Here is a 26758-nt window from a genome sequence, read left to right on the forward strand (position 1 = left end):
TACCTAATCTCTTTGGCGGTGATGGGATGTCTAAACTGCCCCTCAAAAACTTTGATCTTCGACGAATGAATATAAGTTAGGTATACATACTATGATAATTTAGTTTTCCCCTTGTATAGTACGGTAAAAGAACAACAGTAATTACATTCATCGTATTAGGTAATAATGAGAATTATAATAATTAATAGTGCAATAATGCGTTACATACCTGATTTTCGCCGAATTTCTCAAAGGTTCATTTTTATCTGTGCACTGCAATAAGCAATTGATTTATTTAATAAGAAAAACCCTTAAAGGATGATGTTGTACAGATAGATTAAACAAATTAACAAACTACTAATTATTATTTTTAAAAAATGACTAAAACTTTATAAGAATTTTATTTGAAAGTTTGAAATATTAATAATGGTGGAAATTGCGATGAAAGGAAAAACAGTGGAATTCTATTGACAAAGTCACATACATTCATTGGTAGAATGTACTATGTAGAAACAATTACATGGTCGTCTTGATTACTATTACTTAAGGTAATTGCATAAAACATGGTTTTCGAGTAATATTCAAAGATTAAAATTTAAAATTTTTTTTTTGTTAAACGAAAAAATTGGCGCGCAATAGAATTTTTGGGTGGATGGGATGAACGTATTGAAGTTTATAGATACCTACCTTGTTTATTTTATATTATCGTTGTATGCAGAACCTGATTAACAAATATATGGCCCAGAACAAAATAATATATATTACAAAGTTAGTGTTAGTCACCAGAACAAATGTCTATTTTGTCGGTGCGTAAATATAGCCCTGGTTGTATCAGTGGCGGTTTTGATCTAACCTAAGGGGGGGGCGGTTGTCAAAATGTCAACCCCTTACCCTTCAATAAAAATTACTAAAATTACTATCTAGGTAGGTATTAATTATAATTAAGGGTTACATTAATACATAATATAAAAAATCCCGGGGGGGAGGCGATCGGCCCCCCCTAAAAACTGCCACTGGGTTGTATGCAGTGTGTAGTAAAATATATATAATTTTGAAATAGCGTACTGAGTATATAGACAGCTTTACCTATTGATAATTTAATAACTTATATAATATACAAACTTAAAACATAAATTTACCTGGTTGATGCTATTGTTATTGCAAGTGGTTGGTGAGGCACAGCAAGTTATTAGAAATTCCCATACAACTTGATTGCAATTGTAATACTCCATACAACACAATTCTATTTTTTAAATTTAATTATGACCTTATCCCTCTTAAAACTAATAACCAAGTCATACCAGATGGCTGAAGCATCTAAAAATATGTGTTTATATGGATAAGACAAAAATGTTAAGCCTTAAAAATGTGACCAATATTTACCCTGCAAAACATTGGGTTATGCTACTCTCTGCTAGTATGTACTTTAAAGATTTAAACATTGTATATTTAACATCATTTTTAAACATAAAAAATCTAGAAATATAAAATCAATAATGTTATTTAATAGTATATAATATAGAAGAAGAACTAACCAAGAAATGTACCAAATGTTTAATAAATCAATTATAAGTACGTATCTAAAAAGTAAAAGGTTAAAATGGGTGGGTCATATTTGGAGATCGGAAGGTACTGCAAAAAATCTATTCACTGGAAGACTAAACGGTAAAAGACCAAGGGGTCGACCAAGACAAAGATGGGTGGACAGAATGAAAATGGATCTCACGAAATCTCAGAAGATTTAATAAGGGTTGAAGATAGCGAAGATAGGAATAGGTGGAAAGACGTGGTTGAGGCAGCGAAGGTCCTAAATGGACTGTAAAAGCTAGAAGAAAGAAAGAAAGAAATAGTATATAATATAAAAATCCTATACCCCCAGGAATTCACATTGAAGAAAATTTTTTAAATTTCATATTTTAAAGGGGGATCACAATATTACATAAACAAAAATACTTTTAGGAATGACGTCTTACATCTTGTCTTTCGTTCAACTAACCACTCAATGAAAAAATAAATAAAGGGCTGCATAAGTTATGGCTTAATGTGGTAAACAATAATATCTATCATTATTATTTTGTCTGATTGCATTTTGTCAACCAACCTGCATAAGTTTATCAATCATCTTAATATAAACTACATTGTTTTAATAAATATTATTAAGCTGACAGTTATTTTAAAATAAGTCTGCGTTTTTTCGTATCTGAATTTTTTTTTTTTTATTTATAGTTATGCTTGATTACACACTTATATGTGACTGAAAGAAAATATAAATTTAATAATGGAACACTTAATAGCCTAACTTTAAAAAATATCTATGAATAATCTATGAAAATATAAAATACAATTGTTTAATATTGCTGTAACTTAGTATAATATTAATTTATAATACAAAAATAAAAATAAATAATATTCAATTTATTAAATAACAGATAATTGTAAAATAGGTATTAACAATTGTGCAGCATCTTGAATGTATGAACTACTATTGGACGACTGAAAAACAATATAAAAAATACTGTACATTTAGCTTTAAAGTAATGTGAGTATTAAGTAAGTAAATTACCTCAAGATATACATCACTTATATTATTAGAAGTACCATCAGCATCATATTTTGTCAACAAACTTGCATATTTGTTAGCAATAAATCGAATTCGACAACATACAGATTCATTTAGGCTAAAAAAATAAATTATTATAATTTGAAGATAATAACAATAACAATATTGGCATTATAAATTAATACATAGAAAGTTGTTCGGCCTTCACAGTGACTAGCTGATTTTGTGAATCAATCATTATCATTTCCCCTAATTTATAGAATAATTCCATTGCCGCTGCAGTTAATTCGGCTAATGCTGAAATAGCTTCATTGTGAATACTATTTTCACTATCAAACTCTTTGTTTGATTTTTCATCAATTAAATCACTGACCTAATACAAAATATTTCATTTATTGATGCATTATATATTAAATTGTATGAACTTACTCTCAGGATCTTTTCAGTTTTTACATCAGTACTTATTTTATTAATACAAGTGATCAAAGAATTTCTAAACTCTTCTATAGACATACATTTTTCATCATCATCAAAATCAAAATAACACAAATCTTTTATTTGATCCAATTTATCTTGAATATCAGTTAACTGAGTTCCTGAGTATGATAACAAAACAGTTTGAAGTTTCATTTGACATTGTTTTGATAATAATTCAAGACTCTCTAAATGAATTAATCCTAGAAAAAATATTTTATTAGCTAGAATTAAAAAATGACCAAAAATGTTCAATTATTAAAATATATAGTGATGCAATACAATATTTTGTTTAGTATTGATATATTATGTAATAATAATAAATACATAATTTATTACCTTGAAAACTATCTAACAAATATGCATATCCTTTTTTTATTTCAACTTGATTATTTTGTTTGGATTCGACTTCAGATTTTTCTTTAGCTTCTTGTAATACCTAAAAGTTATTTAAATAGAAATTAAAAACTCTATATAGACTATAAAAAAATAATTAACTAACTACTACCAATGAAAGAACAATAAGGAGACTATTGGGTTTATCCCCTTTCTATATTGAAAAAATGCATGATCATCAATAACATTAAACTTTATTTCATAAACAAAATATAATATATATTACATAAAATATTTTATATTTCTCTTCCCCAGTTTCCCCTTCCCTACGAAAAAATTCTAAATATGAAACTGGCAACTAATCAAAAAATAAAATGTAAAAAAAATTGGTTGATTACAGAAATTATTATCTATTTGTCTTGTTTTGTTCACTATGTACGTACAACCTTAAAAAAATAGATAGGAATGTCAGCAACTTATTGATACGTATTGTGTTCTCCAACCACACCTCATTAATTAGCTAGTACGCCTCATGACAAAATGGATAGTAGGCGAACCATGACTATGGCTGGGAAGGATGGGATGCACTAACAGTTTTAAAACTTGTATTTTGCTGACATACCTATTTATTTTGTCATACATACAACTACAAACTAATACATAACTATTTTAAATTAAAAGTTTTTAGAAAAAAATGAATGAAACTAAATCTTTACATAATTCTATTGAAAACCCTCAATATTTACATCATGTCTATAAAATAAAATTAATATTCAATTTAAATATTATATTCTATGTCTCTTTCTCATATAAGAGTAGCCTCAGGCAGCTACGGATTTTTGTCTGACATAGTCAAACCAAACCCCTCAATTACATTGTTTCTCATTAGTTTCTATTGTCAACAATCGAATATGCCGCCAAATTGTATTACCGTGTCAATATTTCCAAAATGCAAGATATTGAGATAATACAGTGATGCTCCTTAGAGCGTGGTATTCGGTAAGTGTTGGCCACACGCATTGCTACTGCTGTGTGTCAAAGCCTATCTGAGGTTACTCTTACATGAGTACAAATTATAAGACTAACTTAGTTTATAATGCCTTTGTAAGTGTTTACACTGTTTACATACAAAAATTAATAAAATATAATACATTTTGTGATTTCTTTGTGGTATAACAAATATATTTCAGAAGATCTAAAATAAAATAGCCCACTTATTAAAATAAACCATTATATAAATATAACTTCTAATAAAACTATTTTTTAAAATACAAATTTTAATAGAAAGAAACATTGCAACATAAAAATAAAATGTATAAGTATATTTTATTGTTCTTTACTAAAACCTATCAGATTTTAATTTTAATAAATAATTATTTTTATAACAAACTAATATCTTAACATAAAATATATATTTTAATGAATTCAAATACCTGTGACAAATTAATTTTTTCAGTATTTTGAAAAAACATAGCTCTTTTTTTTCGTAAACCCGGATCACCATCTTGTAACACTTCTATAGTTTTCTTGCCCACTGTTTCTAATGTATCAAGACCTCCACTAATAATTTTACTGCCAGTAGTTTCAACAATTTTTGTAATTTGACTTACATTACTCAAAAAATAATTGGTATCTAATATTGATTTTGATGGTTCTTCAGTTACTTCATCTAAAGCATAATATTATAATACAATAAAAAAACAAAAATATAAATAAAAATATGTATTATGTATTACCATTCACTTTTGTTTCCTGAACATTTTTTACTTCTTTATTATTATCTACTGATGCTAATTGTTCAGGTGCTGGTGCTCCAATAACATTAGTTAAGCCTTGAGAAACTTGGTTTGTTAATAAGCTTGCCGTTGATAAAAGTGAGTTAACACTCCAACCACTAGACCAACCACCCCAGCCCTAAAAAAAAATCTTTGTTCACAAAAACTATTTAATAGATTAAATAACCTATTTTTTTTTTTTTTATATAATATCTTTATACTTAATAGTAAACAATCAATCAAACTTTGACTAAATTATTTGTTAAAATATGTACTAATTTTTAATTTAATAATAATAAATTATTATTTTATTATTTTGCTTACAGTTGTTTGTGTACTAGTTTGTTTGATTTCATTTTGAATGACCTCAGACACTTGAGATTCAGACTTGGTGCTATTATCATTGTTTACATCTAATTTATCCAATTTAGGTTGTACCATTGACATTTCATTGCATGCATCATTTATTTCAGGGTGTTTTGTGTCCACATTCTCAGAGAAATTAGTTAAAGCAGATAACTTTGTTTCAGTTGGCTTATATTCTACAGACACAGACTTAACATCTGGTAGATCAAAATCACTGTCAATTTCCCATCCATCTTCGTTTTTACTGCCTTCATCAGCACTTTCAAACTCTGCTTCAGAATCTGACATGATCTTGCTAAATTGTAAATATTCATAGAGTAATATATTAAATATAAATAAACAAAAAACTCAAGTATTTACCTCAATTTTAAACCAATTAAAATTTTAATAATATTATTTTTGTGATTGATTAAAAATTTAAAAATTAAACGTTTGTTAAGAGAATTTACTTTAACAAAATAAATATTTTGACGTTAAGAATGTAGGTAAATAGTTAAGTTGTTTAATAAATAATCTGAAATACACCATACAATCAAAGAACAATTATACACAATAGTGTAATAAATATATACCTGTAAGAATGATGCACAGCACACGCCACACACGTCAATTCAACTCAATTGTTCAATATTAACTATAAAAATAATATCTATTGAGTATTGACTATAATTATCTATTTAATTATTAGTTTTTAATATTTTATCATTTATGATGGTGTTAAATATGATAACAAAATTTGATAATATAAATTATATATATAAGTTTGTTCTTTGACATAAGTTATTAAAGTTATCAATTAATATTACTATGACAAATTAAGTATTTTCATTGAAGCAACAATAGCGTACATTCATAGGGAACTAATTGTACAACATTGTACAACCATTTTAAATAAACCACCATTATGGCCTAATAATATAATATTTTATATAATATAAAATATAATATTAAAAAAGAATAAATAATTAAAAAGATTTAAAAGCAACAAATTGAAAAAAAAGTTACTTACTTCAGTTTACTTTACCCATCAAAGTATTTTGTTGACAAACTGTTATCACTTTATCACATTACGAGTTTTGATTGTCGCTTAGCCATGTAATAACATAGATATATAAACAACATATGTTTTATATGTCTATCTGTAATTTTTTACAGTTTGTTCTTTGGTAATAATAATAAATAATAATACATTTATCATTATAGCCTATAGGTAGTTGCAGTTCAGCCTTCAATTAATTGTAAATAAATCGTACGCTAATATAAATTGTGGTATAATAAATTATGATAAAATCGATTTTTCGTTATGGTTTGATGAATACAATTTTTGTTTTTGTTGTTGATTAATTATTAAATATATTACTTCTTGAAATTAACCGGTTAGGACTATTTTACATTGATTTCTTCTTCTTATTTCATAGTTTCATACAGGATCCGGTCGGCCGAAAATATGTAAAATTGTGTTTTATTTAGACGGAGTGGATTACATATCATTAATATGTGGGTGATCCCTAAGGAAGTTTACGCCAATCCTTTATGGTAAATTTAAATTTAAATTTGTTGTAATTATGTAAATTTTAATTATCTGTTATGAAATAGTATTGGATTAAGATGAGTCATAATTATTTTGTTGTTTTTAGGCACAATGAAAAATTAAGTGTATATTTTCTGTTACAACACCGCGTCGGTCATGGACAGGGGAATAAATTATCTTCATTATTAGTTGGAACGTTTGATAGTCTCTTTGAAACCAAACCTAGTCCTTACAGGATCTTACATCAAACACCAAAATCAGAAAAGTGTTATGGTAATATTGTTGTTGACAGCTACTTTATCATAACATTGTTATTTAAATAAACTTTTAAAAGTCATCTATTACGATACATCTGTCAATCTTTATTAATTATAGTATTAAAATTGATTCTTTTGTTTATTAAGAAATTATTCTACAGCTGATTTGTTTAGGATTTAATGTTTTTATTTTGCTCTAAACAAACTATAGACGCGAATATACAAAATACCATTGATGTGATTGTGTCAAATATGATTGATTTTTATAATGAAAACTGATACATTTCATACCACTTATAATCCACAATTAATTCAGAACATTAGTATAAAATTTTAATAACTTTTGTGGAATTTGAGTTCATATTTTATAACAGTATTAAATTGATTCTTCTTTTTTTTTCTTTTAAAAATTATTGAAAATTATAATAATAAACAAATTAATAATATTAATTTCTGCAGTAATGATTTTTGGGACATTCAACATTCAAAGTATGATTTTTCTCAAATTCAAAAAATATCCTTGTATATTTATAAACTTCTTGTTAATTATGTGTTTTAAAAGAATTTTCCACTTATCTTTCTCATACTAAACTGCTAAAATCAGTAATGATAAATTCTTCTCTTCTTTTTCCTTACCTTTCACTTCCAATGATATGGAGTTGAGTCAGTCATACTTACCTTACAATTTTATTGAACTTTTATCCCACCTCTCCTTTACTTACACTCTGTAATTATTTATAAATACTTAAAACTTTGGATCCTAGTTATGGTGATGGTCTAAATTGTTATTTTTATTTTATTTGGTACTGGTTTGTTATAGCACTGCCACGGCGAGTGAAAACTTTATAGCCCCGCCACTCAGGTTTGTTATCGCCCTGCCATTCATATAACAACAGGATTTAGATTATATTTAGGTATATGGTGGCCCATAGGCGGAATGTATTGTGGGGGCCTCTTATGCATAAACAAGAAAATATATTTTTTTTATTAAAATATCATAAAATTGTGGGGCCCCCTACGCTGCAGCCCACTCAGCCCTCCCTAACCTAACCTGGGGCAACAAAAAACGTAGAGGGACAGATAGAAATTTTTTAGACTCGTATTTGGCAGTATTTATGTGGCGATCAAAACTGAATAATAGTGATTTGTTTGAAACCATTTTAAAAGATATAGTAGAATTTTGAGAATCACGTAAAACATAAACATTTTTAATTATATTATTGGTTTTTAGTTATTATTATTCAATTTTTTAATTTTAATATGTATTTATTGTTATATGAATGGCGGGGCGATAACAAACCTGAGTGGCGGGGCTATAAAGTTTTCACTCACCGCGGCGGTGCTATAATGAACCAGTACCTTTTATTTTTACAAGTATTACAATGTTTTTATTATTTTATATCTTTAGAAATAGCTTGTGCATTAACTGAATCAGATATTTTAAAAGATTGGGAGTGGTTGGAAAATAACTTGGATCTCAAAATATTTGAGAATGAAGATGATGTTACTGACTTTGTGTTATGTAAAATTAAAAGCTTAGTAGCAACTAATGCATCAGAGACACCTGATGAAGAAAATTCTGAATCATTTAAAGATGCAACTATAAAATTTCATCGTTTGTTCAATATGTCATGTGATACAAATTTGGTTTGTTACTACTCTTGCAGGTAAGTTGAAATATATTTTTATTTTTCATAAAATTATTTTATAATTTTCAATCTGTATTTTTAGCTATTTGAAAAATAAAATTCCTCACCAAGGCTGGCTGTATTTGTCTTTAGAATATTTATGTTTTTATTCATATTTGTTCGGAATAGAGTATAAAATAGTTGTAAGATGGACCGATGTAATCAATTTGGATAAAAATACTGGTGTATTAACAGACACAATTAAAGTGATAACAAGAGACAAAAGAGAAGTAAGTAAAAAATGTTTTTTTTTAATCATAATCTAAGTTTGACAATTAAAACTTTTGATCATAAAACTAAAATGTACAGTATATTTATTTTTATTATAATTTATGTTATCTAGACATAAACAATTAATTTTTGAGAACATACTTATTACATTCTTTAATTATGTTATAACTCATAAACTACTCACCCTAAATTCGATTTTTATGACAAGCGGAGTAGTGGACAAACATTTTGCGGAATAACCCCGTACCACTCCACTCCGCACAGCTAAACTTTAAATACATATAACTCATAAACTACTCACCCTAAATTCGATTTTTATGTATCGAATTACTCAGAAAATTATTCTGCTTTGGAATGTGAAATTAAAAATCTATGTTGTCATTAAAAAAGTAAAAAACTTAAAAAATTATAAGGATAAAAAATATTTAAAAATATAATTTTGTTATAAAAACTTAGAAACTATGTAAAAAAATATTTTCAAAAACATGAATACTTTTGGAAATAATGAGTGTTGTTTGATAAAAGAATCACTCTGTATATACCTATATATACTTATTATTTAATAACCTATACTCTTATATTATAATTTGAAAAAAATGTGGGCTTAATTATATTTTTAAATAAAGCTGTTCTCATATATTTAAAATATTTACAGATGAGTGATACTTTATTAATTTAATTATTTAATGAGGTCTTAATTTTTCATTTATTTAATAATAGTATTTTTTTTTTTTTTTTAGTATAGATTTTTTATGTTCCTACATTCATCGGAAACATTTGATTTAATGAAGCAATTAGTTAATCTAGCAATGAAAGGGTAATAAAAAATGTGCTTAATTTATTATTAGTATTATATATATTTATGAGTTATTAAGTGTCTGTAAATATTATCTTGGCATCTTAATTTTAGCTGAAACTTATGTTATATACAACAACACTTTCATATAGACGAATTGTTTGTATTAATATCATGTAACTACCAAATTAATAATGTTTTATTTGTAAAAATTAAAATTTTTTCATAAATTAGCCAAATTAAAATAGCATTTTTTTTTTTTTTTTAGAATTATTAATGACAGGTGGTTCAATAAAGATCATGATCTTCTACTCAAAGCCAAGTAAATTGATAAAATATTTATAAAATATTTTATAAACATAATTAATTGTTTTATTTATTTATTATAGTAAGTATGTTTTAAAAAAACAATCTTTTGTGAAACGTGACTTGGATGCAAGAGCTATGTCTGAATCATATCGGCTTCTATTCAGATTACCCTTAAATGAAAAACTAGATGGAATTACAAATGCTTCATTATTTAAAATGTACACTAAAAAACCAGTGTTTGGGCAAGTATACTTGTCTCAAAACTTTTTGTGTTTTAATAGTAGTAAAGTAAGTGAATAGTTTTTGTTTAAGTTATATTTAAAATAATTAAATTCTAATACAAAATATTTTAACAGACAAAAGATCCATTGAATGTGGTTATTCCATTATGTGATGTATCACAAGTTGAGAAAATTGAACAAAATGAGGATATGTTATTTGATAATGCCGTTATAATAACATTGAAACAAACAAGTGCTAATAAAGAACCTTCAGTTTTCATATTTTCACAAATTTTGAAAAGAGACTTTTTTTTAAAAAACATTTCTGACCATTTAGGCAGTTTAGAAACGTAAGTATAGTCCATTATATTATTATTATTATTCTTATATTAATGCTTAGATACATAGGCGAAACTAGGATTTTGTTTTTTAGGGGAGGGGCAAGAATTTTAAAAGTTATACAGACCTAACATTGATAATAAGTAATAACTAAAATAATAATAGTATTTGGGGGGCTAAGCCAAGGGAAGCTGCCACATAATTGAGCTTATGCTTAGATAGGTAAAATTATTAGTTTAACATACAGACCTTGATATTATAATTTCATACATTGTGTATAATACTAGATATTTATTTATAGAAGATCAAGTTCTAAATTTCAAGGAACTGATTCAATATCAGATAGCGAAATAAAACAACCATTGAGGTTTACTTTTGGAACAAAAGATCAGGATAATTCTATTATAAAAATCAAACAACGGACTAAGGAAGTTAATTGGGAATTGTACTTCAAAGATCATGGGGACAGTATTTCAATGTATAAAACAAAAGAATTAGTTAAATTAGTTTTAGATGGTATACCAGAATCATTGAGATCAAATCTTTGGCTAAAATTTTCTGGTATGTAACATTATTATTATTTATTACTTTTAAATTTGAACCATTTAAGAAATTGGAATTCATCATTTTATTTTGTGTTTTTGCATATTACAATATGAATATATGATATAAAACAGAGTAAACTATATTCTATTAATTTATTAATTGTATGTTTATAAATAGTGTCAAGTGACGTTATGTGACAAAAGTAATGATGATTGCAAATCCTTTTCTATCATGATCATTATTACTTTGCTAAATAATGTCCAAAATATAGTTTCCTTTTTTTGTGGAACGAGTTATTATTTTTATTTTACACTGATGCCCTCAAAAAATATACAAAAATTGATAACTTTGTTAAAACCATTTATTCAGCTGTTTAATTATAAATGTATGATCACAAAATTGAATAAATACTATTAGTATGTATTATGGTTGGTTAATAAAAAGTTTTAAAATATTACCTTTTTTTGAATTATAGGGGCTTACCATGATATGGTGGCTAATCCAGGTCTATACAATGAATTAGTAAATATTGCTTCTACAACTAAATCTATATCTCATGATGAAATTGAAAGAGATTTACATAGATCATTACCTGAACATCCAGCATTCCAATCTGAAATTGGTATTAATGCATTGCGTAGGGTCCTCACAGCGTATGCAACAAAAAATCCTCAAATTGGTAAAAAAAGAAAGTAAAACTATTTAACTTAACCTTATTTGCATACATGTATTTTGTTTAGGTTACTGCCAGGCCATGAACATAATTGCATCTGTGTTGTTGATTTACTGTACTGAAGAAGAAGCGTTTTGGCTATTGGCCTGCATTTGTGAAAATATGTTACCAGATTATTATAACAATAAAGTAGTAGGAGCTTTAGTTGACCAAGGAGTTATGGATAATCTTATAGCCAATAATTTACCATATATTTATGATATTTTGTCTAGACTTGGTTTAATTCAAATGATATCATTATCTTGGTTTCTTACAATATTTCTTAGGTAAAACATTTTTAGAAAAGTCAAATTAATTTAATAATATTGTATAAGCTTCATTTTTATGTTATTAGTGTAATGAATTATCAAAGCGCAATTTATATTGTTGATTGGTTTTTCTTTGATGGAGCTAAAGTTATATTTCAAGTAAATTTTATGAACTATAAAATAAGAATTTATAATTTTTGAACATGTTAAAATATTTTTCTAGGTGGCTTTATCTATTTTAGAAATGAATCATAAACGATTAGCTTGTTGTCATGATGATGGTGAAGCAATGCAAACTTTGTGCAATTATTTATCAGGAATCTATAATGAAGAATTTGAGCAAAGTGATTTATATAAAGATGGTGATAAAATAGATCGGGTAAAAATTACATAAATATTCTTATTATAATATTTCTTTTTGAATTTAAAATGTATTAATACTTTAATAATGATATTTATATGTGTATGTCAGAGGTTCCCAACCTTTTTTGACTCACAGAAACTCAAGTTATTTTCTACAAATCTGGAGGCACCCAATGGCTAATGAATATACAATAGTAATAAATTGTGTATTTATATTTATTTATTACTCACAGTGCTATATTTTTCATAAAGTAGTTTTTTCTTTAAAATATATATTTCAAACAATTGTCTGGCACCCTGGTTGGAAACCTCTGGTGTATACAGTATATTAATATAATTTAACTATAAATAAGATATTAAATTATAGTATATTATTATTTATTTAATATAAGTGATCTAACTATTGATTTTGCTGAGATGCTTTTTGATTATATATTTAATATGTAATCATAAAGTACTAAATGGATATGAAAATAAGTTAAAAATATATATTTTTCTTACAGAGTGTGTCAGTTCAAGAATTAATAAATAATGGATATACAAAATTTAAATCTGTTAATAGTAAAATGATAGAAAATCTTCGTGTCATGAATAGACTTAAGGTGGTTCAATCATTGGAAGACGGAAATGAAAAAAATATTGTTAGGTTATTACTTCAAGATAATTATTTTTCATCAGATGAACTGATGGTAATCATAAATATTATATTCCTGTATACTTTATTAATTCTAGAATGATAGTTATTATTATTTAAATTTATTGAGTAATCATTTTGAAAAAATTAAATATTTCATTTTTTATCTAGGATTTGCTAAAATTTGTTAGAGAAGAAGTGGTTTCTGTGCATAAAAGAACCCATGTTCAGCCACTTAAGGCAGAAACACCTATGGAACCATATGAATCTTATAGAATTGACTTTCAGCTGTTTGAAACCATGTTTACGGCAATATCCCCTTTAGCTAAAAATAGTAGTACTAATAATTTGTCAGTTCGACTTTTTAAGGTATTTAAAAAAATAAAAATGTCTAATTATTCATCATTATATATCAGATTTTTTTTTTTTTCATTAGCTGATGGACATGAATGATGATGGATTCTTAGACTTCCGTGAGTTAACAAAAGCATTAGGTCTAACATCTACTGTTGATGTAACTACAAGGTTAAAAATTCTTTATTTACTTCATTTATCACCACTTCTTTCAAATGATTCACTGTCTTCGACTGATCCAAGTAAGTGTCACAAATAATAATTCAGTTTAATCAATATGATTTATCATATTATTTTAATTAGATATTTCTGAAAGTGGAGCTGAATATGCCTCTGATGCTGCTGAATATTTTAACACTAATATTTCAAGTGATATAATTTGTGGCAAGTCCCATATATTTTTATACTATTTTATATATATATTTACATGTGTTATTTGTATTTAAAATATGTTTTTTTATTTTAGAATCAAACTTAAATGATTTACAAACACTAAGAAGTATTACTACTAATTGGAAAAATTCTACTATTTGTTTACCAATCATGTCTGAAGATAGTTTTGTCGAATTATGTAAAACTATGTATGATTTAATTGGAAGTTTGACAATAGATCAAGAAATGCTTAATAATATTTCCAAAATAAGTAATTTATATACATTTTTAAAATATATTTATCAAATAAATCTTTATAGCTGTGAATAATTAAAGTGTAACCTCAAAATTATTTAGATTATTATTATAATAATCAAATATTAATATAATTCTTGTAGCCATTATTGGAAAATGCAGTGATTTATCAACTGATTTTATATTTTTATGTTACTTTTCTATATTTTTTATTTTTAATATAACACATATCTTCTTTTTTATGAGCCCATCTTTATGAATTGTTTGTATATGACATATCAAAAAATTCACTAATATCATTGAGTTAAATTCTGAACAGAGTTGAATGTATTGATTCTACAATTATGTTTTTTTTTTTTGTGTGTGTCGAAAAAATTCATTTTTGTTTAGTTTTTTTTTTATATATAAATGTGGATAAAATTTTAATGACATAAATTAATGAGTCAAAATACTTAAAAATTTAATACAAAGTTTCTCATAAGTTAGTCTTATAGCGATTCAAAACTTAGAAGAATACATAGGCACAATTTTTTTTATTAGCGTTTGAAGTTCAAATATCAACAAAAATTGGTCAATATCATGAATCAAAGATTTAATTTTGGAGTATTCGGGTCATTAAAACATATACCACTTTTTTCACCACCCAATTTAAAATAATATAATACCTATACTTTATATATTATATCCTAGGATGACAAATAATCTCTGTTCAGAATCGTTTTTCGTATACAAGATACCTATAATTGAATTACAATTTAATATACATATCAATATTATAGTAACCTTATACTATACAGCTGAGCGTTACTCACTTGACCACCTTTTTTTTTTAATTTGTCTTTTATTGCACTAAAAAGCTGTATTAGTCAATTATTATTATTTAATATTTTTAAATATATTAATAACAATACAAAAAAAAAAAAATGTTTTAGGTACTAATTTATTAGAACTTGGTAATTTAAATAAAGAAGAGTCAAATAAAGTGAGTATTTTAAATGTCATCTAAAATAAAATTCCATTTTTTAATTATTGTTGTTATTAAAAAACAGTCTGAAAATCGAAATGACAGTGAATGGTTTATAAATGCAGAACAATTTGTTGCTACTGCATTGACTGTACAAAAACTGGTCGAGTTCATTGGAGCAAAAAGTAATGTCTTAAAAGCTCTTCAAGAGTTGAGAAATATTTAAATGTGATAATATTATGTTATAACTATTAATTAATCATAAAGTATATATAATTATTGTTATTTTTACTTTTGACAAAATCAATGCAATAGCAGGGTTTAATATCAAATAATAATAAAATATTTAAAACAATATTTTTACTAATTGTTAATACTTATTACTTATTAATTATTATATTTTTATATATTATATCAATCTTGTATCCTTGTATAATTATTATTGTTTATTATTTTATGAAAATATAAGTTAAATTTAAAGTTGTATTTAATTGTACAGATTATAATTAGATTACAATCCTATAATCAGTGGTTTAAGTGGTGGTTGGGGATACGGGGGGATGACATCCTACCACTTATTATAATTTACATTTGTCATCCCTCTACTTACAGGTATAGCTGTATAGGTATAATATAGCCAATATAGGCGTAAATTCGTAATAATATGACAATAGTATAAAAGTTTAGGCTTATAATAATTACAGTTGTATATTGCATAGAGTGAAAATGAAATCAGTCTCTATTTAAAAAAAAAACACTCAGTGTGACTTGTGATTCTAACTTAAGTAGGTAATGAAATATTATCATTGACTTATAATATTATAAGTCTACGAATATTTTAATACAGTAATACTGAAAACGATACCTATCCCATATTATATCTATCTTAGAATTAATTATAATAAATATTTTGTTATCAGTAGAATACGTAACCAATGGGAACCCTATATTGGCTATGTTTAAACAAAAAATATTTGATTATCATGAGCGAGTCAAAAAAATTCACGTGTGAACGTACCTATACTGCTATAGCGAACTATGGATTGAAAACGAAGGTTAAAATAATTTTCACTGAATCTCAAGCAGTGGCAACTCGAAATTAAGTCTTTGAAGCATATTGTAAATTTTAAATAATATGTTTTATATAACACAAATACAGTAGACCTCCGCCCTTAATAAGACTCACTTTGGGACCAGAACAAAGTGATTTTTATAACCAAATATACCTATCTTATAGGCTTATAATGATAAAAAAAAATATATAATTTTTAATTATTTATGAATTTTATTTTTTTATTGTATTACATATTTTTATTTTACTTTAATCTTCTTTAGTACATATTGCCTATTACTTAATAAATAAATAAAATCAGATAATACGATTATTGCGATAAAATTTGTTTTTTATGATACACTCATTATAAAGCATACAATGAAACCATACCAACAATTAACAAAAATATGTTTTTTTTCAAAGCCAATTTATTTCTAAATTTTAACCAAAAATGTATGTAACCGAAGTGGAATCTTATTACCGAATTTTTTACAATGTAGGTACTTGGTAGGTATACGTCCGGACGATTTTGAGTCTAACAAGCGACTGAAACTTACTAGTATATCCGTGAGTCTTATAAGCGGCAAACACTGTATATATAACTATATAAGTATTAAGTAATAAGTTTATGTTTTTTTCGTGCACATATTAAAATAAAATATATTTTTAGCAATTGTTTCAAATAATTCAATATCCTGTGGCCACCACTAATCTAAAGCGATCTATTGATACATTTTTTATTAAAAACAGTCTAGTAGTTTTTGAGTCTTGAGTTATATTATGTTGAAGACAAAAAAAAAAAAAAAATTTTTTTTTTTATTTAAAATAAACAAATATACAGTTTTACATTAATTGTACATTTGAATTATCTATCTTCAGTAAGCTAGGCTTGTGGCAAAGATAGAGAGTTATAATTGATACAAATCAACTTAAAAACTAAAAAGGAAAAGCTAAAACACTATTATTGCGTAATTATACAATACAAAAGAGATAAATAAAATATAATACAATAGGGTTAACCTAAGTTTCATTTAGAGATGCATGTAGCCAATCATTAATTAATTTTTTAGCGTAATGATATCTGTAATTAATATTAACATTCTTCTTTATAGAGAAAGGCATAGAATTGTAATATATAGGACCTAGATAATCAACAAATTTTTGACCAACTGATTTTTTACAGAGAGATGTTTTAGCATCAAAAGATCGAAAAGCTCTTTTGTTACTAATTTCATTTTTCTCAACCCATTGATCTAAGTGTTTGATCACCCACATAATAGCCATTTTTTTGAAAACAAAGTCAACTGGTAATACATTGAACTCTTTAAAATTAAGACCAGTTGAACCAACATAGTTTGTTTTTTGTAAACAAACACGCACTATCTGTCGTTGATGAAGCAGTAAAGGTTTTAGAGCGTTATCCGAGAGCCCTCCCCAGATTAACAGTCCATACTGAAATATTGCTTGATATAGAGCTAAGTATACAGTTCGCATGACATGAACGGATAAAATTTTACGTAGCTTATAAAAACTGTAATTTAAACTTCGTAGACGCATAACTATGTTATTCACATGAAGATTCCATCTAAGGTGATTGTCAAATGTTAAACCTAGATATCGGGTACTAGATACTCTAAATAATTTTTGACAGACTGTGCCATTACACAAAGTTCCATTTTCACAAAAATGTAACGTAAGTTCATCAAAATTATCTTTAACATCATTTATCGTAAAGTTCATAAACATAGTTTTTTTGTAATTGATTGATAGACTCCTAAGTTTTAAAAATTCCACAACAATTTTGGATTCTCTAGTTGCTTTGGTACTAACATCGCTCCAAGAGTCTCCACAATAGAGTAAGCAGGTGTCATCTGCATATGTAACTATTCTTCCGTCAATGTCCAAATTACACATATGATTTATGTACAAAATAAATAAGAGTGGACCTAAGACACTTCCTTGAGGAACACCGCAGTTTATAAATAGATCATCACCTGTAATACCATTAATACGAACAGTTTGCTTTCTGTTTTCCAAGTAGCTTGTGAACCAAATTAAGCTTGTTACAGTGATACCAAAATTAGGTAAAATATTTATTAATTTTTTATGATTAACAGTATCAAAGGCTTTGGACAGATCAAGAAAAATCGCGATTACTTTCTTACTGTTGTCTAAAGCGTTTTTTATAAAGTGTGTTGCACTATATAAAGCATTCTCCGTTCCCAAACCTGGTCTAAAACCAAACTGCTGTTTTGAAAGGAGTTCATGTTTTTCTAAAAATGTTATGAGCCTGTTTTTAACGATTTTCTCTAGAATTTTCGAAAAATTGCTATGTATAAAACTTATAAAATATCGTGGTAATTAGACGATTATGATGGTATTTTAAGATGCATTATTATTATTGTTTATTAAACGCCGAAATGGCAATTTTACATAGTATAATAATTAACAAATATGGTATAAGTACAGTAAGGTAGAATACGTAAATATAGGTAATTAATTTGATACAGAAATAATTTAGATAAAATTATAAATAATTCAGAGTATACATGTTATAATATAGATAAGTAGTATAATTACAAAAGTAGAAGTTTGATTAGTGGCCTAAGGATTATTGGTTGTTTGCAGCTCTAAGCATGCGATGTAGAGTGTGCCGAGTGTGGTTGGGTCCATAAGAGGTCTTGTGGGTTGGAACATAAAATTGTGATTGGTTTCTGGAAGAATGAGAAGGAACTCTGAATGGGATGGCTGCAAGGAGATCATAAATGTCCAGAGAACCATTTAGAATTGAGTTTAGAAAGTCTAAATCTAAGTATGATACCTATGTAGGTACCTATCTAAGTATAGTAAGTACCTATAGGTACTCATTTCAAAGCAAGAGCCAGCAAAATATTTAGGGCTGGTTTGAGTACATTTAAATATGCTATATCATGTAATAAAATATGAAATTATATAAATATTATAATTTCGTGGGGAGGGATCTGAGCCCTAAAACCCCTCTAACTACGACCTTGACTCATTTATTATAATAGGTATTTATAAATATATAATATACTCCCACGCAGTTATACGTAATTAAAAATAAAAATTACAATTTTGAGTATTATTTTAAATTTACCATTATCATGAATACAATTATGACAAGTAAAATTAAATTTGAAAATTTAAGCCTACAGTTTTTAAGTAGGTATTCCAATCTGAACATTTTTTTTCTGTATATACATATATAAGTTCCATTTTTGTATATTGGAGATGACTCTAGATTTGCTATGTGATTGCTTTAAAACTAGTGGTATTATCAGATGGAAGAACCAAATTAATTTATTCATAAATAAACTTAAAAAAATTATGTATGTAATAAAAAATTTAAACAATGTTCTAAAATCACCTAAACTGTGTCAAGTTTATTTAGTTTTGGTGAAATCAATAATCTTCTATGGTGTTATAGGTCGGGGAGCTTTCGATAATACTACTTCTCTGCAGCTACAAACTATTAGCATTGTGCTCGATTAAGAGTGAATGTATCTAGGTACTCGACAAAAAATGTATACACAGAACTAAATGTACTAGTACTTCTTATTAAGAAAATATATCTTTAAGTTAGGTACTGCTATATATATTTAAAACCTAACCCATAATTTATTACAATCAATAATGCATAGAGTAAACACAATAATAAAGTACCTACGCTAAAAACAATTTCATTATTAAAAGATCAAAAAAAAACTTCATCAGTAAGTTGTTAGATATTTTGAAATAATCCGTACCAAATAATGTAATAAAATACTATTGTATATAATAATCCTTTCAATTATTTTATTTAAAAATAGCGTTTTTTCAATGGTTATTGAAATCTCCTAATGAATTAAAAATGTTATACTAATTATATAGGAATTGTATTAAATAATGTAATAAATTTCCGATGTTTGTTTTGTATATTATAATCCAAAATTTATTTTATACTTTTATCGATAGAAATTATAATCGATGTAAGATAGAAATGTTATTTTTAGATAACTTTATATAAAACTCCTGAGCTCCCACACAAGTTCCTCAGCGGGGCACAGTATTCATAATTGCATAATATGAAATATAATAAATAAAAATATATTCCTTTCAAATATACGATTTTCGTTTAGAATAAAATGTTTATCCAGCAGATAATATATAATTAAATTAAATTTTAATTAAATAATCTATTTTGCCATCTATTATAATTTATTTGTTACCCCGTTTACGTATCGTATAAATGAAAGTTGCAGATCAGTCAACATTTCGACATCATAGAGTTAACTATAGTCACTTATGTATAATATTATATGTTATTAATTTATTATATATTTATACTCATAGGTTTCTTGCACATAATATGTATATATTTATAATAGCGTTACAGTAAAATATTACGTATAGGTTTGTTGTTTGTAAATTTCAAATAAATAACCTTTATAAAATAGTTGGACGAATGCGTGATCGGTATCCTGCAGTCAAAACATTTAAGTTTTTTTTTAATATTTTCAATTGTCGGAGTTGTCTCTTGAGTTTAATATTCCTATTTATTTGTATAACATGTACAAAATTAAATTCTTTTGTCAACAACAAAATTTTCGAGAATGGGTGAAGCCATATGAAGTGCAAATAAAATAATATCGCGTGGGAAAATTCTGTGTACAACGCTATTGTATATACCTACATATTATTATTATGCTATGTATGAGAACATATTTTAAAACTAAAAATTATTGCAATTTAATTTTTTTTTTTTTTTTGTATTAAGTCATTGATTACGTGGTCATAAAGAATAGAAATAAAATATTGATGGTGTATAAAGTTCGGAAATATATAGTACCACGATGAGGGATAAGACTTATACGACAATTTATATAGGAACACCTATATATAAAGGCTAAAAGTTTTTAAAAATATCTATCAATGAACGTTTAATCTACAATTACGTAAAAATATGCATTTAAAATTACAATCTATACTACGACGTATGCGAGTATACGACATCTGGAACGTGCAATTGTTTTATATGTTTACAAAGGTATACGTATATACAAATACATTAAACATAAAAGGTAGATGGTATGTAGGTATATTGCATTATGTACGACCGACTTCAGTACTTCACTAACACTTTATGTGTATGAATAATTACGGCAGTCGGTAACTGACAAATTAGCGAATATCCAATACACACATACCTACCGTAAGCTATACGGCCTATCCATTACCCGTTATTTATTAGTGCGGTATCATCGTCATTAACACAAAGTTACGACACGAACGAGTAGGATGTGTCCATATAATATTAAATTATTTGCAGATTATGTGCAAATAAAATATGCTTGCGTAGGTATGTATGTATAGTGTTGTTTAAGATTAAAATTGTGTGCAAACGGAAAGACAACGGCGAGGTGGAGGGAAGCAAACGTACCACGATAAGTATATTGCACTAAGTAGGTTCGTGTAATACATATATAAAAAATATACTATATGTACATACTATACCTATATATATATACATATAGTATATACAACATTACCTTGCTGTCTATCAAGTATATATAATATAATTTAAAATTGTAACCATAGAGGTGTAATATAATATACGCCAAGTTTTATCACATAATGTCGTGGGCTTTCTGTGGCAGGTTCAAGGATTATGTTCTGTCGTTGTGTTCACATCAAAATATTTATATCAGACAAACGTTGAATGTTGATATTATACAAATTACATTACATAAACACATATTTGGGCACCGACTTACCTATCTACGCACTACATAATAATATATAAATTCATAGCAAAACTGTATATAGCATATATTTTATAGATGACGTGTGTTTGCCACGATGAGACTTGAACATATATAATATAATAGTAATTTATTACAATATACGTCAAATGACAATGATGGCATGTATCTCACTATCTAATCGTCGCGTGCGTCTGGTGGTGTATATATAAATAGGTATATAATATAATTATATGACCACGACTGCAATTTGCGTCATTGCAGTCGATTGAAGATGCAAGCAGCTATAGGATGCTATTATTTATACTCACGGCAAAGTTATTTATATTTAAATATGTACGGATTGAGTATAATAATATACCTATACCTAACGGCTTCGGGCTACGATCATTGAATAATTTTATATTTTTCAAAATGTATTTTATTAGCGTTCCAACCATATAATAATATATGGCTTATATTTACTTCTAAAAATGTATGATGATGCAGATAATGTATCTATATGTATCTATTTTACTAATTATTACTATGGTCCATATATAGTCATAATGTAGATAATATAGATATATAAGTATAAAATATTAAAGTATATAGTCAATTATTACCAACATATTATTATATGGTAATAAGGATATAAGTAGAATAAGTAGTAGACACATAATATATATTGAGATATCAGATATGTTTAATTACATGATGATTATTTTAAAACAGAACACCATAATATTATTAAAATAATTAGTTTAGTTTTGTGTTATAAAAAACAAATTACTTTTAAACGCTTTGTTGATCATAACTCATAAATTTGGAGCTTAAGTTATATATGCTTCTAATATTTTAGATGCATACATGCACAAGTTATGGAGAACAATCTCAAATTATTTTATTTAATTTCTAAAAATGAACAGCCATTTTAAAGAGCCAATGAAACGAAAAAACTAAAAAAAAAAATTTGTAATTAACCCCTTGGTGTTACCCCACTGTTGTCGGCAAATGAAATATTTATACTATTTATAGCTATAATATTCAATAATATTTTATGACAATAATTAAATTTATTGTAGGTATATTTATCCTATCTATTTACTATATTATAAATATTTATCTCATCTAAATTATCAATTCTATTATAATATAATATAGGTGCTTATTACTTATATTTAGATAACGTAATTTCTAATATTATACATTTGTACCAGACCGTTGACCTCTGTAGTGAAGTGTAAAATTACTGTAAAAAAAAAAGAGAAGAGAACAAAAATTGAAACGTTGTCAACACAAACTATTTTAGCTTAATTAGTTTTTGTTAATAAGATCTGACGTAAGTAGCCAAAATTTATTAATATATTTATTATTTATATATTTACCTATATATATTTATTTTTAACTCATTATATCTATGGGAAATTAATAGTGCTACTAAACAATATGCTATACATGTATTATATATTATATAATATTATGTATATAAAAGTGGTGATTTGTATAATGTATTTATCATTATTTAAAAAACATTATATATTAGGGAGAATATATTTTGTTAAATGATTTAAGTAGTACATTTTTCTAAAAAAATAATATATTTTTTACTACTTCTTATAGTTTTAATTTTTTTTTTTTATAAAAACATAATATATTTTTAATTCTTTATTCTAAAGCAGATTATTTTTTGTAGTCTTTCGATGTACATAAAAACCAAATTTTTGCCGAGTACTGTATGAGTTAAATAAGTATTTAAATTTTAGATAAAGTGAATTGCGGTACAGAAGTACCCCGCCAAAATGTTCAATGTTGGTCCACTATTCCGCTCGTCTAGCTTTAAATATTTATAAGTGTATAACTAATGAACTAAGCAAATACTTGAAATTTTATTTTGATACCTAAATCAAATTATTCCAAATAATATTCTGTTTTTGGAATATGAAATTAAAAATGTACCTTGTGGTTCCAAAAAAGTAAAAAACTTAAAAAATTATTATGATAAACAGTTGTTTAAAAATATAATTGTTTTCCAAAATTGTTATTTTGTAATGACTATAAGGAGCACACAACACAAAAATAAATTTTCTTAAAATTGTTTTAAGTGTTAAATTATTGTAGCTGTATAGTTATATGGAATGATTTGGTGAAAATTCAATGTATAAAAGTTATTACTTTGAGAGATTAAGAAATTTAGTGTGGCCGCATGACGTCATTGGGTCCGGCTCATCGTAATTGCCTATCTTATTATATGTGTAAAAGTTCCTCGCTTCACACAACGATTTACCAACCTAAAGGTTTTATTTTTGAAATTTAATTTATTTATAAATGTGTAATTGTATTTAAGGCTATAAAAGTTTCAGAATTTTAATACACCGTTTAGTAAATAGTATTATTAAAAATCTTAAAAGAGATATTTTTGTTAAATAAAGCTTGTCATGTCAATTTATGGCGATCCATATAACGTGCTGTAAAATATCTCTTTTAAGACTTTAAATATTTAAAAAACTAAATGTTACATTGAAATTCAAATACTTTTATCGTCTTGAACACATAAAATCATACATTTATACATAAATACAATTTCAAAAATAAAATTTTCAGATTGGTGAATCGTTACGATGAGCCAGCCGGGTCCAATGACGTCACGTGTCTTTTTTCAATTCCTCATAATTCATTAAATAATGTGAGGAGAAACGTTCAACTTGTATCATTTCTTAAAATTAAATTTTCTTTTAAGTAAAAAATACTTATTTATTGTTTTTTATGTTCCTGTTGTTTAAAATATTTATGTTTAAAAAAGTTAGCATTTTCTAAAATGATGAAGTCTTACTACGTTAAATGGATTACCCTACACCCATATTAAATAAACTTATAAATGTTATAAATTATACTTATAATAATGTATAGGGTTTTTTATAATATCATTAATTAATGATTTAATTAATCATGGCGTGTTATTCACATTTAATATTTTTATTATAATATTATTATCTTACGTATAGCCCGTATAGGTATAGTGCGTACCTACAACTATTACTATAATGAGTATAATGTCCTACCTATACCCCAGACCCCTGTATAATTTATTATACATTTTATAATAATTACTATAGTTGAATTAACCGTCGCAGTCGGATTTTAAAATAGTTGTATAATTATAATATAATATGTACTCGTATACATAAGTATAAAAATAATTGTAAATTATTTATCATATTATATTATCTAGTGTCCAGAATCTAGATATAACATATAAAATTTAAAGTTATTTGACTTATATAGTTTTAATAATAATATTTATACATAGTAGTTACAGATATTGTGTATACTGCAAATATTTCATCAAAAATGTTAATAAACAAATTTGTTAATTTTTAGAAATTAGAAAACTTTTTCTTATAACGACAACGACAACACATAATAAACCGTTTACTGTAAATGTAGAAGTAGTGGGGGGTTAGAATATGTATGCATGCACACTGAGCAGACAGTGAACGTAATAATTACAAAAAAAAAACTAAATATTTTTAATAACTCTTTAATTGATATAATTTTTTTATTATTATTAAACGGTTCATTTACACGTCAAACACTTGCGTTTAAAACAAACATGATGCAAATCGGTTTGGTATATAGAACATCAGATATAGCTGTCCATAGAAATCGCCCCACAGTCATGTTTCCATAATTTAATGAAGATGTGCCCTACATATTGTCCTATTACCTATATGTACTGCCTTATGACATATAATTATTATAATATGACAATATATATATATGTACTCATAAATCAATAAATTATATTTGGCTCACTTACTACGTTCATAATCACGCGTCTGTTTATGGTATATTCATATACGATACAACTATATCTATACTAAATATTCTGGCATTCTAACCGTCACATAAAATTTATATTTTTTTTCTAACTTACTAACTAACTATGATTTTTATAATTTAATAATTTAAATTTCTAACAATGTACCTAAATACTTATATTTAATTAATTTTAATATGAAATATAAGTACATAGTCAAGAAATCACAATAATAAATAAAATAAGATATTATTATTAATAATAAGTAAGTCTCGGATTTTGAAGCATAATAAGCAATTAAAAAAGCAAAAAAAAAAGTATATTTATTTTTAAAAAATGCAAAAAAATGACCAAAACTTAACATGAACTAATTATAAAAATGAATAAATTTTTTTTAAAAATTGATTTAAACTAAAAAAAGAATTAACTATACGTACCATGTATTTCCCAAGATTTGCAGTATCAGTGAAACTGACTTTGTTGTCCGATAGAATATTTTTGTACATAGAAAACAAACTCTCTACATCCACTGAACTACTGAAGTGATCGATGCATATTTCATACAAGAGCTTTTAAATCACAACATAAAATCTTAAATTTTGAAATGGTCGATATCGATGTTAGAGGAATGCTGTCCGTAGTCCGTACAGGTACTGCAGGCTATAATATGTAGATCGACAATCTATACGTATACCTAATACATTTAGTAAGTAAGCCGATAATGAAAACAATAATAATCCAATTTAAACATTAAGTACGCATTCTGGATCTTTACATTTCTTATAAATAATTTTTTTTTTTTTAGAATAGCA

At 25.8% G+C, this 26758-nt stretch overlaps 2 protein-coding genes across 4 annotated transcripts; one reads left to right on the plus strand and one right to left on the minus strand.

Annotated features, from left to right (window-relative positions):
- Window positions 1–2373: 2373 nt before the first annotated feature.
- Window positions 2374–6580, minus strand: LOC114126358 (protein FAM114A2). The gene is made up of 10 exons (XM_027990292.2): window positions 6500–6580; window positions 6063–6124; window positions 5449–5785; window positions 5086–5263; window positions 4783–5018; window positions 3353–3452; window positions 2969–3216; window positions 2725–2912; window positions 2543–2657; window positions 2374–2472 (listed from the first exon to the last, which is right to left on the minus strand). Exons 3-10 carry the CDS (start codon window positions 5776–5778, stop codon window positions 2398–2400), a joined length of 1470 nt encoding a protein of 489 aa, XP_027846093.1. The 5' UTR covers window positions 5779–5785; window positions 6063–6124; window positions 6500–6580; the 3' UTR covers window positions 2374–2397.
- Window positions 6581–6703: 123 nt separating this feature from the next.
- Window positions 6704–15817, plus strand: LOC114126357 (TBC1 domain family member 9). 3 transcript variants are annotated; one of them, XM_050205050.1, is made up of 21 exons: window positions 6704–6728; window positions 6909–7026; window positions 7128–7294; window positions 8687–8945; window positions 9010–9196; window positions 9938–10014; window positions 10262–10315; window positions 10383–10590; window positions 10659–10873; window positions 11164–11423; window positions 11884–12087; window positions 12149–12407; window positions 12476–12548; window positions 12613–12768; window positions 13256–13441; window positions 13558–13755; window positions 13823–13982; window positions 14044–14124; window positions 14207–14383; window positions 15300–15349; window positions 15417–15817. In XM_050205050.1, exons 2-21 carry the CDS (start codon window positions 6986–6988, stop codon window positions 15555–15557), a joined length of 3153 nt encoding a protein of 1050 aa, XP_050061007.1. In that variant the 5' UTR covers window positions 6704–6728; window positions 6909–6985; the 3' UTR covers window positions 15558–15817. The 3 variants fall into 3 exon arrangements, with proteins under 3 accessions (XP_050061007.1, XP_027846091.2, XP_050061006.1); XM_050205049.1 differs by lacking the exon at window positions 6704–6728 and adding an exon at window positions 6741–6759; XM_027990290.2 differs by lacking the exon at window positions 6704–6728 and having other exon boundaries at window positions 6735–7026.
- The last annotated feature ends 10941 nt before the right edge of the window (window positions 15818–26758 follow it).

This window comes from Aphis gossypii, chromosome 3 (genome assembly GCF_020184175.1).
Source record: "Aphis gossypii isolate Hap1 chromosome 3, ASM2018417v2, whole genome shotgun sequence".
Lineage (NCBI taxonomy): Eukaryota > Metazoa > Arthropoda > Insecta > Hemiptera > Aphididae > Aphis > Aphis gossypii.